Below are 15,900 nucleotides of genomic sequence, written 5' to 3'. Positions count from 1 at the left end.
GCAAAGTAAAGTTTTAACTTGCACTTACAGGTGTAGCGACGAACTGTAGTTACTGACAGTGGTTTTCTGAAGTGGTGATATCCTTTACACACTGATGTCACTTTTTGATGCCTGAGGGATCGAAGGTCCGTAATATCATCGCTTACGTGCAGTGATTTCTCCAGATTTTCTGAACCTTTTGATGATATTACAGACCGTAGATGGTGAAATCCCTAAATTCATTGCAATAGCTCGTTGAGAAATGTTGTTCTTAAACTGTTCGACAATTTGCGAACAAATGGTGACCCTCGTCCCATCCTTGTTTGTGAATGACTGAGCATTTCATGGAATCTACTTTTTTACCCAATCATGGCACCCACCTGTTCCCAATTAGCCTGTTCACCTGTGGGATGTTCCAAATAAGTGTTTGACGAGCATTCCTCAACTTTATCAGACTTTTTTTGCCACTTGTGCCAGCTTTTTTGAAACATGTTGCAGGCATTAAATTCCAAATCAGCTAATATTTGCAAAACAAAGTTTACCAGTTCGAACATTAAATATATTATCTTTGCAGTCTATTCAATTGAATATAAGTTGAAAAGGATTAGCAAATCATTGTATTCTGTTTGTATTTACCATTTACACAACGTGCCAACTTCACTGGTTTTGGGTTTTGTAAATGTTCTGAAATAGTGCCCGTGATATTGCACACTAAATATGGATTTAAGTGGCAGTAGCAGTAACCATGATGCTGTACAGTTGTCCTGTTTATTAGTTCCAGACATGACGGCGGTTTCATTTCCGCTGAGTAGGAATCACCGAAAAATCAAATATTTTAATTTCAGAGCAGAAACAACCTGTTAACCTCTTTAACATTATGAGAACCCTGTAGACATAACATCCATCCATCCATCCATTTTCTACCGCTTATTCCCTTCGGGGTCGCGGGGCGCGTTGGAGTCTATCTCAGCTACAATCGGGCGGAAGGCGGGGTACACCCTGGACAAGTCGCCACCTCATCACAGGGCCAACACATAACATCCTTAAATCATCCTTATATACTTTTTGATCCAATATAGTAATGTTGCCTGAGGTTGAGCCAATCAGTGACCAAGATACTAAGTCAGAGCTGGGCAAATATTTTGACTCGGGGGGCCATATTGAGAGAAAAAAAATGTGTCTGGGGGGCCAACGTATATGTGTGTATAAATGATATATACACATTTAGCTGTAAAAACCTGCTGTACAGTATGTGTGTTTGGGTCCCTTTTTTTCAGGAACACTAATACCAAAAGTCACATAGCCGTTAAGAGTTCTAAAAAAGTTATGACCGACCACTTTAAAAAACGGAATGGAATTTTACAGTTTTTACTGAATGGGACACCCAAAATGTACATGAAAGTAAAGAAAGTGGGATTTACAATATTAATTATGAACAATAAAACACTGAATATTAACAACATATGAACATCGCTCCTCTTTTACTTCTCAGACCAGCTCCTCCATAGTTGTGTATCTTTTACAATCAAGCGAAACACTACAAAAATGCAATAAACAGCAAAATATGAAGGCAAAGTGTAATAAACACCGACCGTATGATAGATTATCACGTACAAATCTGCTTCCGTATCGGTTTCTGACACACGCGTTTTAAGGCTGGCTGCTCTGAAAACAAACCCCGCCCACTCTGCTTTGTTCCACGTCTGAGCTGCTGTGAGTAGATCAGTGTTTTTTGGCACACCACCAGCAGAAAACATAAAAAAATGAAACTCAGCAACCGATATTGACAATAAAAAGCTGTTCTGGCTATGACTTAAAACCATCACAGAGCATGCATCACTATAGCTCTTGTCTCAAAGTAGGTGTACTGTCACGACCTTATTTGGAGTTTTGTGGTGTTTTCCTGTGTGTAGTGTTTTAGTTCTTGTCTTGCGCTCCTATTTTGGTGACTTTTCCTGTTTTGTTGGTATTTTCCTGTAGCAGTTTCATGTCTTCCTTTGAGCGCTGTTCCCCGCACCTGCTTTGTTTTAGCAATCAAGACTATTGAAGTTGTTTTTATCCTTCTTTGTGTGGATATTGTCATGTTCGGATGTACTTTGTGGACACCGTCTGCTCCACACGCTGTAAGTCTTTGCTGTCGTCCAGCATTCTGTTTTTGTTTCCTTTGCAGCCAGTCCAGTTTTAGTTTCGTTCTGCATAGCCTACTCTAAGCTTCAACGCCTTTTTTTAGGGGCACTCACCTTTTGTTTATTTTTGGTTTAAGCATTAGATACTTTTTACCTGCACACTGCCTCCCGCTGCGGTCTGCATATTGTGATCACGACAAACCATGTTCCCGACGTCTACAAAGCAATTAGCTACTTGCTGCCACCTACTGATATGGAAGAGTATCACATGGTTACTTTGCCGAGCTCAAGACCGAACAGACACTCAACAACGGCACATTATTTGCGGATTATAACTACTGGTTTGCAAAAAATATTCTTAACCCGATTAGGTGAAATGACATCATCTCACGGTACACTAGTGCAGTGGTTCTCAAATGGGGGTACGCGTACCCCTGGGGGTACTTGAAGGTATGCCAAGGGGTACGTGAGATTTTTTTTTAATATTCTAAAAATAGCAACAATTCAAAAATCCTTTATAAATATATTTATTGAATAATATTTCAACAAAATATGAATGTAAGTTCATAAACTCAAGGTTTCTCATTAAAATGTGTCAAAAAGAACTGAAAAGAAATGCAACAATGCAATATTCAGTGTTGACAGCTACATTTTTTTGTGGACATGTTCCATAAATATTGATGTTAAAGATTTATTTTTTGTGAATAAATGTTTAGAATTAAGTTCATGAATCCAGATGGATCTCTATTACAATCCCCAAAGAGGGCACGCACTTCAATGTGTAGAAATCTTTATTTATAATTGAATCACTTGTTTATTTTTCAACAAGTTTTTAGTTATTTTTATATCTTTTTTTTACAAATAGTTCAAGAAAGACCACTACAAATGAGCAATATTTTGCACTGTTATACAATTTAATAAGTCAGAAACTGATGACATAGTGCTGTATTTTACTTCTTTATCTATTTTTTTCAACCAAAAATGCTTTGCTCTGATTAGGGGGTACTTGAATTAAAAAAATGTTCACAGGGGGTACATCACTGAAAAAAGGTTGAGAACCACTGCACTAGTGGGCCGTGGCACAGTGGTTGAAAAACACTGACGTAGATTACCTTAATAAACTCGTTTAATACTCAAAAAAGCAGATTTCGACCATTTAAATACTTTGTATAGTTGAAGACTTACGGTCATTTAAAAACAGCACTGCACATCATAATGGCGGCGACAGTTTTGATGTTAAAGGTCTACAAAATTATGTAGAACGTCCGGCGGGCTGAATTGAAAATCTGAATGGGCTGTATTTTGCCCAGGTCTGTACTAAGCAGCGGGCTCAGATTGGCCAACACTATTCTAGTATTGGTATTACTAGTTTTTACATTTTTATGCTTGAAGATGCTTCATTTAGACCCCAAAAAAATTGTACAATATACTTAAAAAGAAACCTCCATGATGTGTCAAAGGACACGTGTACTTCCAAAGCAAAAAGACAACTATTTGTGCGCCTCGTAAATTGTCAGAGGAGTTTCATATTTGTCGTATTTTAGGAGTTATTGTTTCGCAGTAAAGAAGCAAGAGCGTGCTGAGTCATTTTGTGGAAGCTGCTCTTTATTTGTAAAAGAAAAACAATATTTCAGTCATGTCTGCTACAGGTTCTAATGACATAGAGAATAGATCTGCAGCGACAAAACGCAGAGGAGACTCCTGAATCAAACTTAGGTTGAGCCCAATTTGATTGAATTGTGTTCATATTTCATACATCTTTCACTTTTGCAATCAAAGAACAGTCACTTTTTTTTTAATTATTATATTTACACAAGAGCACCGATCAACAGTGCTCGCTCATCCCCTCCACCACTGCCGCCGCCCCTCCGCCAAACATCGTCTGGATCTTTTATACAATTAATTTACATCAAATCTACGCCCCTCTTGACGCAAGCAGGCAGACCCACATTGTTTGGACTCCGGCGGGGGGCGCGCGGCGTGGAAAGATGTGTGCAACATGAAGACAACTCTGCACATTCATAGTAAAGGCAGCCTTGAGTACGCTTAGTGAGTCGATGGCATGCCAAGCTTTAAAGCAAATGGAGCCTTCCGCCGTCAGGATGGTGCGTGAAGTGTTACTCAACTAGACAGGAAACAGATCGCTTGCAAAAAAGATCCCTATAGGCACAGAATGTACTCTTTAGTGACTCTTAATGGGGGGGAAAAAAACTGCACTCACAGTACAGTGGCGGCTGTGATTCTTTTTCTAACGGTGGTAGTAAAAAACAAACCAAAAAAAAAGAAAAAATAACATATTTAGTGCTCTATCACTTAGCTTAATAGGTGTCATTTATATAATAGCTATTGGTCACTACCTCTTAATGATAGTCCATGTTTAATGCTTAAGCACTCCCACGCGTGTTCAACGCTCAATATTATGTACTGTTGATTTTACATTAGATTCCGCCCCCTCACCCACCCTCTCAATCTTAAACCAATAATCATAAATAAATACAAACACGCAGGGAATGTCTACTGTAAACACGGTAAAAAAGACAAAAGCTAAACAGGTGTAAACGTCATTAGCATCACTACTCGGTGACGGTTAAATAACCGCAGGGGTGACTGACGATGGCGTCGAGATAGGGGAAGGTCGCCCTATACTATCCCCCCTGCTCCCCTTTTGCTCAACATCCAATTACAGAATGTTTGTTGGGTTTTTTGCTTTTTTTTTTTTACCAAATACATAACATTAAATGTTCTCAGCAGCCAGAACTATCTTGATCTTAGAGATGACACTGTAAAATGTAGAGGGAATCCATTTAGGGTGTCAGACAGCAGCATCACTCCACGTCTCGGGGGACAGGATAAAGAGACTCGTGTGTGTGTGTTTGTGTGTGTGAGCAAAACGTCATTTTACTTTTGACATGGTTACCATGGTTTCTGACAGTCGCTTTGCCGTTTCGGTGGTGGTGGTGGTGGTGGTGGTTCTTGACATGATCAGTTATTTTAGGGGGACTGGTGTGGATGGGGGTGAATGTCACTCAGAAGAGTTGTTGGACTGCGACGGGGACAAAGCTTTTTGCTGCTAAGTGCTTCATCTTCCCAAGAGACGAGCTCCTCAAAATTACATGAACTGCGTCTGCAAGGAGAAACGACAAGATGTTAAAGACGTGAGATCATTGAAAGGTCTATTCAATAAGTCTCTCCCACATTGAGGCAAAACTGTGTGATATGGCCTTTTATTAATATCTCGATATTTTTAGGCCATGTCACGATACACAATATATATCTCCATATTTTGCCTTAGCCTTGAATGAACATTTGATGCATATAATCACAGCAGTATGATGATTCTATGTGTCTACATTAAAACATTCTTGTTCATATTGCATTAATATATGCTACTTTTAAACTTTCATGATGAGAGGGAAATCACAACTAAGTCAATTGACCAAAAGTGTATTAATTAAACAGTTATTAAGCAGTGGCACAAACATTCATGTCATTTCCAAAACAGAAAGTGCAAGATTGTCAGAGACATTTTAAAACAAGCTATTAGTGCACTTTTGTGCATGATGTCACTAAGATGACATATCAAAACAACACTAAATTAAAGTGCACTTTTTGTACAGAACACCACTACAATAGTTTAAAGTAAATAAAGTGCACTTTTGTGCATGATGTAACACAAGATATTTCAATAACTGTCAAATAAAAATGAGCTGCATAGTAGGAAATCAAATAGTGTATGTCCTTCACTATGTGGTAGGTTCCTGCGGGCGTTATCTCCTTCTGTTGACTATTTCTTTCATACGGTGTTGATCTGGAAATGGTTGCTTGGGCATTTTGTTGGTGTGGCATCGAACGGAGATGTTGACATGCGGAGTTTCAAGCACTCATTATTCTCTAGCGCAGAGGTCCCCAACCACCGGGCTGCGGCCCGGAACCGGTCCGTGGATCCGGTACCGGATCCATCTTTTTTTTTTTTTTAATTAAAAAAACATAAAAAACACAAGATACACTTACAATTAGTGCACCAACCCAAAAAACCTACCTCCCCCATTTACACTCATTCGCACAAAAGGGTTGTTTCTTTCTGTTATTAATATTTCTAGTTCCTACATTATATATCAATATAGATCAATACAGTCTGCAGGGATACAGTCCGTAAGCATGCATGATTGTATTTTTTTTATTAAAAAAAACAAAACAAAACACCCCCCCCCCCCCGGTCCCTGGGACAAGCATGCATGATTGTATTTTTTTTATAAAAAACAAACAAAAAAAACCATCCCCCCCCCCCGGTCCCTGGGACAATTTTTCAAGCGTTGACCGGTCCGCAGTTACAAAAAGGTTGGGAACCACTGCTCTAGAGGGTGACTTTTCAAATGATGCTACACATTAGCAGTGATGCTACTTTTTGTAGCAATGCTTCCCGCTTGAAGCCAAACCACCACCAGATGGACTCCCTGCTGTTTTTCTTGGGAATTAATTATTCCTTCATTTGTTACCACACCGCTAGCATCACAGCTAACTTTACCATGCCGCTACTTCTCTGCTCCGCGAGGGCGTATGACGATGCACGCGCGACAGTATGTGACGTATGTAAGAAGGTGCGCTTGTTTTATGTCTCTGTGAGAAGGAGAGACAAGAAAAAGTGAGAAGAGCCTGTAGTGTAATGCCCGCAGCTAAAAGCAACTGCGTGAGGACGTATACTCGAATATTACGATAGTAATTTTCTATATCGCAGAGAAAAACCCGCAATATATCGAGTATATTCGATATATCGCCCAGCCGTAGTGCAGCAAATCCCGGATTTACTCGTATCATGTTTCTATTTTGACCATTTTCTCTCAATACGGGTACAAGATAAACCACTAAAACATACAATATGTACAGTACAGGCCACAGGTTTGGACACACCTTCTACTCATTCAATGCGTTTCTTTATTTCCATGACTATTTACATTGTAGATCGTCACTGAAGGCATCAAAACTATGAATGAACACATGGAGTTATGTGCTTAACAAAAAAAGGTGAAAAAACTAAAAACATGTTATATATTTTTTTTTTAAATAGCCACCCTTTGCTCTGATTATTGCTTTGCACACTCTTGGCATTCTCTCGATGAGCTTCATGCACGCCTGTGATATAAAAACCATTTCAGGTGACTACCTCTTGAAGCTCATCGAGAGAATGCCAAGAGTGTGCAAAGCAGTAATCAGAGCAAAGTGTGGCTATTTGGAAGAAACTAGAATATAAAATAAGTACATAACTCCACGTGTTCATTCATAGTTTTGATGCCTTCAGTGACAATCTACAATGTAAATAGTCATTAAAATAAAGAAAACGTATTAAATGAGAAGGTGGGTCCAAACTTTTGGCCTGTACTATACTTAATTTGGACCAAAAGCTTAAAGACAACGCGACTACCACACAACCCCACGAGATAGCGCTGTGATGTCAGTGTATCCAGGTCAGAGCAATGAGTTGTCTACAACAGTGTTTCTTAACCATATAGCGAAGCGACTGTTTGATTCAAACAACAATGGTGGCATGCAGCCCTTGCTGCGTTGTTTGCTGACATTGATTCTGCTATTGCAACTGTTTTGTCGAATCTATCGAACATTAATTCCTTAAAAGATGAACAGAACGGTTTTGAAGGCATTTATTGGTGGCAAGGATGTTTTGGCTCTTCTTCCGACCGGGTTTGGATTTCCCAGCATCGCGGGTTGATTTCGATGTGAGTGGTTGAAGTAGCACGTCATTCAAGATAACGGACAAGTGGTTTATCAAATCACCTACAATTATTTTTTTTTTGCAAGGCCCCGTCTTCTGAAATACATCTCCTATTGAGATCTCCCAGATTCTTGTGTGGAGCTCAGGGAACTACAAGGATCTGGTGAGAGTCAGGTTATATAAATATTGAATACCATTAAAATCAAGAGTAAGATTACTAATTTAGTGTTTATATTTGAGTGGGCCCTAGACCCCTTTGTAGTGAAAAAGTTGGGCTCCGAGGTTAAAAGGGTTTAAGAACTCCTGGTCTACAACCATACAGTGAAACTCTAAATGAGTCAACCGTTAAGTTTAAAACTAATGAAGCTGAATACAAATGTTTTGCTTAGACCTGGACTGATAGTCAATAAATTAATATTTTATATGCCGATTTTAAAAGGCCACAGCCCCCTGACACCGTTTCTCAACTGTCTATGCGACGTCAAGGCTTGGTTAGCCCAGAATTTTTTAATAATGAATGAGGGAAAAACTGAAATTTTTGTTTTTGGTCCAGACCTCACTGACTTGGGACCATTGCAAAATTATGTGTGTCCCAAAGTCACCAGCCTTGGCGTCACTATAGACAGCGATTTTAAACTTGACAAACAAGTCAATGGCGTTTCAAAATCGTATTTTTATCATCTTCGTCTTTTAGCAAAGGTAAAACCGTTTTTATCTTTTAACCTTTTTGAATAAGTCGTGCATGCTTTTATTTCAAGTCGCCTGGATTACTGCAATGCACTTTATGCTGGCATTAGCTAAAAAGCTCTCTCCCGGTTGCAGTTAGTCCAGAACGCGGCAGCACAACTTTTAACTGGGGCCAGGAAACGCGAGCATATAACCCCAATTACCGTATTTTTCGCACTATAAATTGCAGTTTTTTTCATAGTTTGGCCGGGGGTGCGACTTATACTCAGGAGCGACTTATGTGTGAAATTATTAACACAATACCGTAAAATATCAAATAATATTATTTAGGTCATTAACGTAAGAGACTAGATGTACAAGATTTCATGGGATTTAGCGATTAGGAGTGACAGATTGTTTGGTAAACGTACAGCATGTTCTATATGTTATAGTTATTTGAATGGCTCTTACCATAATATGTTACATTAACATACCAGGCACGTTCTCAGTTGGTTATTTATGCCTCATATAACGTACACTTATTCAGCCTGTTGTTCACTATTCTTTATTTATTTTAAATTGCCTTTCAAATGTCTAGTCTTGGTGTTTGATTTTATCAAATCAATTTCCCTAAAAAATGCGACTTATACTCCAGTGCGACTTATGTTTTTTACCTTTTTTATTATGCATTTTTCGGCCGGTGCGATTTATACTCCGGAGTGATTTATAATCCTTAAAATATGGTATATATATATATATATATATATATATATATATATATATATATATATATATATATATATATATATATATATATATATTCTAACAGACATTCATGGCATGTTTGATCAAGGAATTATGCTAACAGCTGATCACCGTGATCGAACTGGAATTAATCGCGATCAACGAAAAAAAGATGATTCCAAAGCCGAATGTCCAGGGAATATTTTAGCTTCAAATCGAATGAGCAAGAGGATCTGATCAACACAGACAAACAAGCCAGTATGCTCAATTTGTTGGAAAATTATGGCAACAAACAGACAAAATAGACCAGACACAGTTTTTGCCAACTCGGGAAAAAACTGCATTACAAGATGTTCAATATTTAATTAAGTGCTTTTTGCTGACAGAGATAGTAAATTTTCAGTCAACTTTGTTTATTTAAAATAATTAAAAGTTATTGGCCTTTCAATTACCATTACAAAAAACTTTTTAAAGGGTTACTTGAATGATCAGTTTAACACATTAGTGCTGAATTTGGGCTCGAATTAATGCTGACAATAATATTGTTTCTCAGCAAAATGTATTAGCACAGGTTCGGTTTTGATTTCTCCAAAACCTTTTCATACAACACCTATAAAATTCCACTTGTACTCTTTCAACGTCTGTGTAGCAGTTGGAGCGTATGAGCTGATTAACGCCAGCCAATGACATTAGAATAACATTTAACGGCAGACATTAATCCATGAAAATATGGAGAAGATGCTGATGGTGTGTTTGACAAAGAAGCAGATGGAGGGAGGTACCTTAGAAGTCCGCTCTCTTATTACTACATTACTAAAACTACTGCAGTTTAAAGAACATTCTATTGTGTTGTTTTCATATAATATTTATTCTCTAAAAGTTTGTTTTTCTTTAAGGGGCAATATAAGTTTGCATCACACACCAAATTAAATGAATTTCCGAGGTACCACTGTACTGTAGTGTTTCTAATGTTCTGTCCTCCAAATTTAGAAGTCAACCAACATGTTTTTTTAGCTTTTTGCTCTTCTTTGTAAGTCACACTTTGATGTTACTGTCTGTGACTTGAAGTATAAGTCGAGTGGAAAAACAAGTTAACTTTATATAATTAATTGTGTTTCATTGTATCCATTAAACCATATCCAATTGTATTTACAATCTGCAAAGTATGTGAAAATACCGTCTAAACAACATCAATAATGCCACAAATTCAGTCAGCCATTTTGAATATTCCGCTCTGAACGTCTTCGGTAGATTGACGTCACTGGAGTAACACTTCTGCACTCTGACCATTGTATCAGATCAGTCATACTAGTAATATGCAAACATTTGAGATGTATTGTCTATCATTCACTATCCCTATATAAGACATAAACACGTTTTTCTTTTTTTAGGCATTTTAAGTCATAAAGAAATGTATAAATACCTCTCTATTTGTCGTACAAAACCCTCTAAATAACCATCCAAAACCTGCCAACGATATTCTATATTCACATTATGACGTGAATAGTAAACAAATATTAGCAATGTTGTTATAATAAGCACGAACAACGACAAACTATTTTTAGTGGCGGATTGATACACAAAGCTAAGTAGCCCTTTGCTGCTTTTACTGTGAGCCGGCAGCGATGTCTTGCTGCTCTCACATCATGGTGTCTCGACTCGTCAAAGTTATTCTAGATTATAAACCATGCCTCTCATCTGGGTATTAGGAGGATTTAGCCATAATTCTAGAAGTTGTTCATCTGTGACATTCAAATTATATCCGGTGATGGAGACAAACACACACAACCGAAGACCGTGTCTGCAGGGAGACGTTTCCTTGTTAATCCTTTGTGTGCATCATTATTAATAAATTAAAAGGGGTATCTTTTTAAAAGGTTTGTAGATTGTATTTATTGTATTTTTTAGCATTTAGCAATACTGCTACATGATGCTTAGTGTTTCACTAAAGCTGGATCTGTTTAGCAGAGCTTTTAAAACGTGTAGCCCATTTTCCCTTGTGTGGTGTTCGGGTCTGTGGGACCCGTTTTCGATTTTTATTAAAAGAAAAATGATACAATTAATTGATTTTTCAAACTGAGACTCACTGCCTTTGGCTCATGTTCTGTGAAGATGTATTATCCGAATACATATTTAATGAACACACACCATACACCCCCCTACACATTTCTATTACATATAAGATGTCCGGGTCCATTGGACCCGGGACTAATAGAAGTGTGGAAATTGATGTTCTGTGTACCACACGCATCGACCCACCTTGCAACCTTGTGTGGGAACCACAGGCCCAGAAACACAAAAGAAGAATCCCTGTGGGATGCAGAAACTGGCAGAGAAATTTCCATGCAACGTTCATATTGTTGTTACTCAGCCAGGGTTTGTGGGTCGGATGGACCTGTTGCATTTTCTGTCTTTTAATGCCTCACAATCAAACACTTTTATGTTAAAATACTGAACAGATATTTACCTTATCCCAATAAACATCTGTTCAGTATTTTAACATAAAAGTCTTTGATTGTGAGGCATTAAAAGTTTACCTTATCCCAATAAACATCTGTTCAGTATTTTAACATAAAAGTCTTTGATTGTGAGGCATTAAAAGCCACAAAATGCAACGAGTCCATCCGACCCACAAACACTGGCTGAGTAACAACAATATGAACATTACACAAGGGTTAAGGATCAACAATATAAGTTTTTAGATCATAATTTTTTCTAAAGTAATTGTTGTTGGCTCCCATAAAGTCTGCATGATTTGCATTGTTGTTGGTGGGGAAGAGATTTGCAGTTTCTACCTTTACGTCACGCGATCACCTAACTGGCTAGCTCATTGCTTTAAGTGGCTCGGGACTCTCCATGAGATTGATACTATTTTGATCATATTTATTTACTCGCATACTTTGAAAGTCTTTCGGTGCCATACATTAGATATATATAATAGCAGATTTAATATAGAGGCAACATGTTTTTCCACTCTACTGGTACTTTAAGTGGGACTGGTTACATGTGAGACACAACATTGACTCAGTGAGCACCCTTGTGGGTGTGGTTTAGAGAACAGTCAATTCAGTGAGCCAGTTCAATTCAATTTTAAATAAAGGATACAATATACAATCAGTCTATTGCAATATGTGGTGATTGGCAGAATAAATGGTCAGCAGAAACCTTGTTATTGTTACAGTGCTCATACAAAACAACCAAATACAAGATTCAAAAGCATGGGAATTATTGGTGAGATGGAGAAAAGACAAAACATGCAAATGAGAAAGGAAAACCAGCCACACACGGATGTTTAAACAAGCCGCGTGTCGGATGTATCCGCAAGCAAGAGGGGCATGCTGTACCTAAAGAGACGCTCTACAAGAAATCCTTGAGAGAGAGGTGTGCAAACGGGTCCTGTCCAGGGGCTCGGAGTGGACTCTGGCTGGAAGGGCTAGAGGCTGCCGAGGGCTATTTCACAGGAAGAGACACAGGAAGTAGGAGGGCCAAAGGAGAAGTCAGAGAGTCAGCGTAGACGCAAGGAGGGATGAGATTAGTTGGGAAGAGCAGGGATGTCAAATCGGATGGGTTGATAAAAAGGAGAAGGAAGGAAAAATAAAGAACAAGGAAATGATACGCAGTTTGCTCAAGACAGGGCAAAGTCTTGTTCAAACCGCCATCATCGGTGTTCACTAACTTTTGAATACGTCACAGCATGATGACAGACAACAACATTACTGCGCCAACTTGCGGTCATGCATCGTGCACCCACCTGAGTACTGGACACCGAGCCAAAAGGGTTGGGCGCCCTCATTACAGGTTGGCCGTACATCATTGTAGGGGGATTCATCATGCCCATGGACCCCATTGGTGGAGGAGGCTGGTTAAGACATGGAGGCCATCACATTATTATGTGTGATCTAATCGGATGTTAAGAAGGATGTGAAACCATTTTTATATTCTACTACTAACCATGCCATATCCCATCATGCCTGTGGGCGTGGTGGCGGGGAAGGCCATGATGGATGGCGGCTGCAAGGACAAAAAAAGAATGTTAAAGCAGTCCATCAGAGGACATGCAGTGGGAAAAAAAGAGCCTGTATCACCATGGAGACAGGGTTCCAGGTTGTCGTCGGTGCCGCTTTGGGTTGCCAGTTGGTGCCACCAGTCATTCTCTTTTCGCCCGGTTGACTCCAGTGGATGTCACTGTGGATGAATACAGCTCATGTTAAATTCACAGTGTTGCGAGTTAGCAAACGTTGCCTCGTGACTTACTTCTTCATCGTGCCGTTTCCGATGCCGAGGTCTACGGAGAACATTAAGTGGAAGTTAGACATCCACTAATCGTGGGTGACATTGCGACTGACCAACATTCAAAGTTGCATACGTACTGCCCACAAGGTTGGCCAAGGAGGAGTCAAGGTCATCAGACACCAGCTTATCTGGTTGCTGACTGGACGGCTGGTTAGAGCCAGCGAGAGTCGGTTTCAGAATATCTGATAAGACACGAGGATCAAACTTAGAAATAAAGAACTTGTGTCAGAGGTCACATGGCAACAGACATCGTTCTGTTGGTTACGCAAGATTGCCTTTGATCAAGTTCATGTATATTTGGTTTCAGTCCACAACAAATGTAGTGTGTAGCTTCAGCTGAACTGACTTGTTAAAATCCTGGTAATATACTAAAATATGTGGAAAACGAGAAATGCTTCACCACATTATATCCAAATGAGCATCCTCAAAGAGGTATCATTGCTTATGGTAGTTGTAAATTGTAGGGATGTGACGGACGATTCGATTAGCATCGCGATACGCAGGTCACACTGCGATTCAAATACAAATTAAAAAACAGAACGATTCGATTTAAGGTATGAATGATTCCATACCATGGTTAATATTTATTGATGGACACATTCTTTTTTACACCACAAAAACATGAGCATTCCTTCCTGTGCATACACTCATTATCTTAGAGGATAAATAGTTGGGACCTTGGCACCAAGCGTTCAGACTATCCCTGTCCAAGCTTTGTCGACGAGCATGAACTGATGAAAACTACTCAGATGAGAGGCCAAACGACTAAGAAAACTAATCAGTTGAATGCCATGAGAGTAACAATAACCTGAATAATGAGACAACCCATAGGTACATGCATCTTTAAATATATATAAAAAACATTTTAAAAATGTGACATACTACCAGCATTTTACAATTTTTAAAACCTATATCCCCAAATATGTTAAAGTACAAAGGCTAACATGTCAAAAGTCAAATGTATTTCTTTTCGACGATTTACAGTCGTGTTCAAAAGTTTACATACACTTGTAAAGAACATAATGTCATGGCTGTCTTAAGTTTCCAATAATTTCTACAACTTTTATTTTTTTGTGATAGAGTGATTGGAGCACATACATGTTGGTCACAAAAACATTCATGAAGTTTGCTTCTTTTATGAATTTATTATGGGTCTACTGAAAATGTGACCAAATCTGCTGGGTCCAAAGTATACATACAGCAATGTTAATATTGGGTTACATGTCCCTTGGCAAGTTTCACTGCAATAAGGCGCTTTTGGTTAACCTGACTCTCGCCAGATCCTTGTAGTTCGCTGAGCTCCACACAAGGATCTGGGCTCGAGGGCAATGCAAACTCCTTCAAGATACCAAAAAATAATGAACCAATCAGGATTGCCGGATGTGCTGTAGCGCCGAAGCGACTGTTTGATTCAAACAACAATGGCGGTACACAGTGAGGAGTCGTGTGCCGACATTGATTCTGCTATTGCAACTGTTTTGTCGAATCTATCGAATATTCATTCTTTAAAAGATGAACAGAGAACGGTTTTGAAGGCATTTATTAACTTTTCGCTCTGTCGTTATCCAATATGTCGGCTGTTCTGTTTTGGATTTCCCAGCGTCGCTCTCATCAGCGTCACGGGTTGATTTCAATGTGAGTGGTTGAAGTAGCACGTCATTCAAGATAACGGACAAGTGGTTTATCCAATCACACACAATAATTTCTTTACAAGGCCCCGCCTTCTGAAATACATCTCCTAATGAGAATTACCAGATCCTTGTGTGGAGCTCAGCGAACTACAAGGATCTGGCGAGAGTCAGGTTAGCTTTTGGTAGCCATCCACAAGCTTCTGGTTGAATTTTTGACCACTCCTCTTGACAAAATTGATGCAGTTGAGCTAAATGTGTTGGTTTTCTGACATAGACTTGTTTCTTCAGCATTGTCCGCACATTTAAGTCAGGACTTTGGAAAGGCCATTCTAAAATATAATTCTAACCTGATTTAGCCATTCCTTTACCACTTTTGACGTGTGTTTGGGGTCATTGTCCTGTTGGAACACCCAACTGCGCCTAAGACCCAACCTCCTGATGATTTTAGGTTGTCCTGAAGAAGTTGGAGGTAATCCTCCTATTTCATTGTCCCATTTACTCTCTGTAAAGCACCAGTTCCATTGGCAGCAAAACAGGCCCAGAGCATAAAACTACCACCACCATGCTTGAGAGGTATGATTGGTGTTCCTGGGATTAAAGGCCTCACCCTTTCTCCTCCAAACATATTGCTGGATATTAATTTTTGTTTCATCTGACCACAGAACTTTCCTCCAGAAGGTCTTATCTTTGTCCATGTGATGTCAGATGAAACAAAAATTGAGCTGTTTGGCCACAA

The 15,900-nt window shown here is 39.0% G+C and overlaps 1 protein-coding gene across 14 annotated transcripts in view; it reads right to left on the bottom strand.

Annotated features, from left to right (window-relative positions):
- Positions 1-3,689: 3,689 nt before the first annotated feature.
- LOC133614838 (phosphatidylinositol-binding clathrin assembly protein-like) overlaps positions 3,690-15,900 on the bottom strand; it is a 50,247-nt gene continuing 38,036 nt past the window's right edge. For 12 of the 14 annotated variants that reach the window (XM_061973140.2, XM_061973142.2, XM_061973144.2 and 9 more), the window contains 7 exons: positions 13,611-13,715; positions 13,495-13,525; positions 13,326-13,425; positions 13,192-13,251; positions 12,992-13,099; positions 12,585-12,690; positions 3,690-5,229 (listed from right to left, as the gene is read on the bottom strand). In XM_061973140.2, coding sequence (XP_061829124.1) covers positions 12,598-12,690; positions 12,992-13,099; positions 13,192-13,251; positions 13,326-13,425; positions 13,495-13,525; positions 13,611-13,715 — 497 coding nt within the window. In that variant the 3' untranslated portion in view covers positions 3,690-5,229; positions 12,585-12,597. Of the gene's footprint in view, positions 5,230-12,584; positions 12,691-12,991; positions 13,100-13,191; positions 13,252-13,325; positions 13,426-13,490; positions 13,526-13,610; positions 13,716-15,900 lie in introns of those variants that run through there. The other 2 variants (XM_061973145.2, XM_061973154.2) reach the window with 2 other exon arrangements.

The sequence above is a fragment of the Nerophis lumbriciformis genome, linkage group LG17 (assembly GCF_033978685.3).
Source record: "Nerophis lumbriciformis linkage group LG17, RoL_Nlum_v2.1, whole genome shotgun sequence".
Lineage (NCBI taxonomy): Eukaryota > Metazoa > Chordata > Actinopteri > Syngnathiformes > Syngnathidae > Nerophis > Nerophis lumbriciformis.
This window is presented reverse-complemented; position numbering and strand designations above follow the sequence as displayed.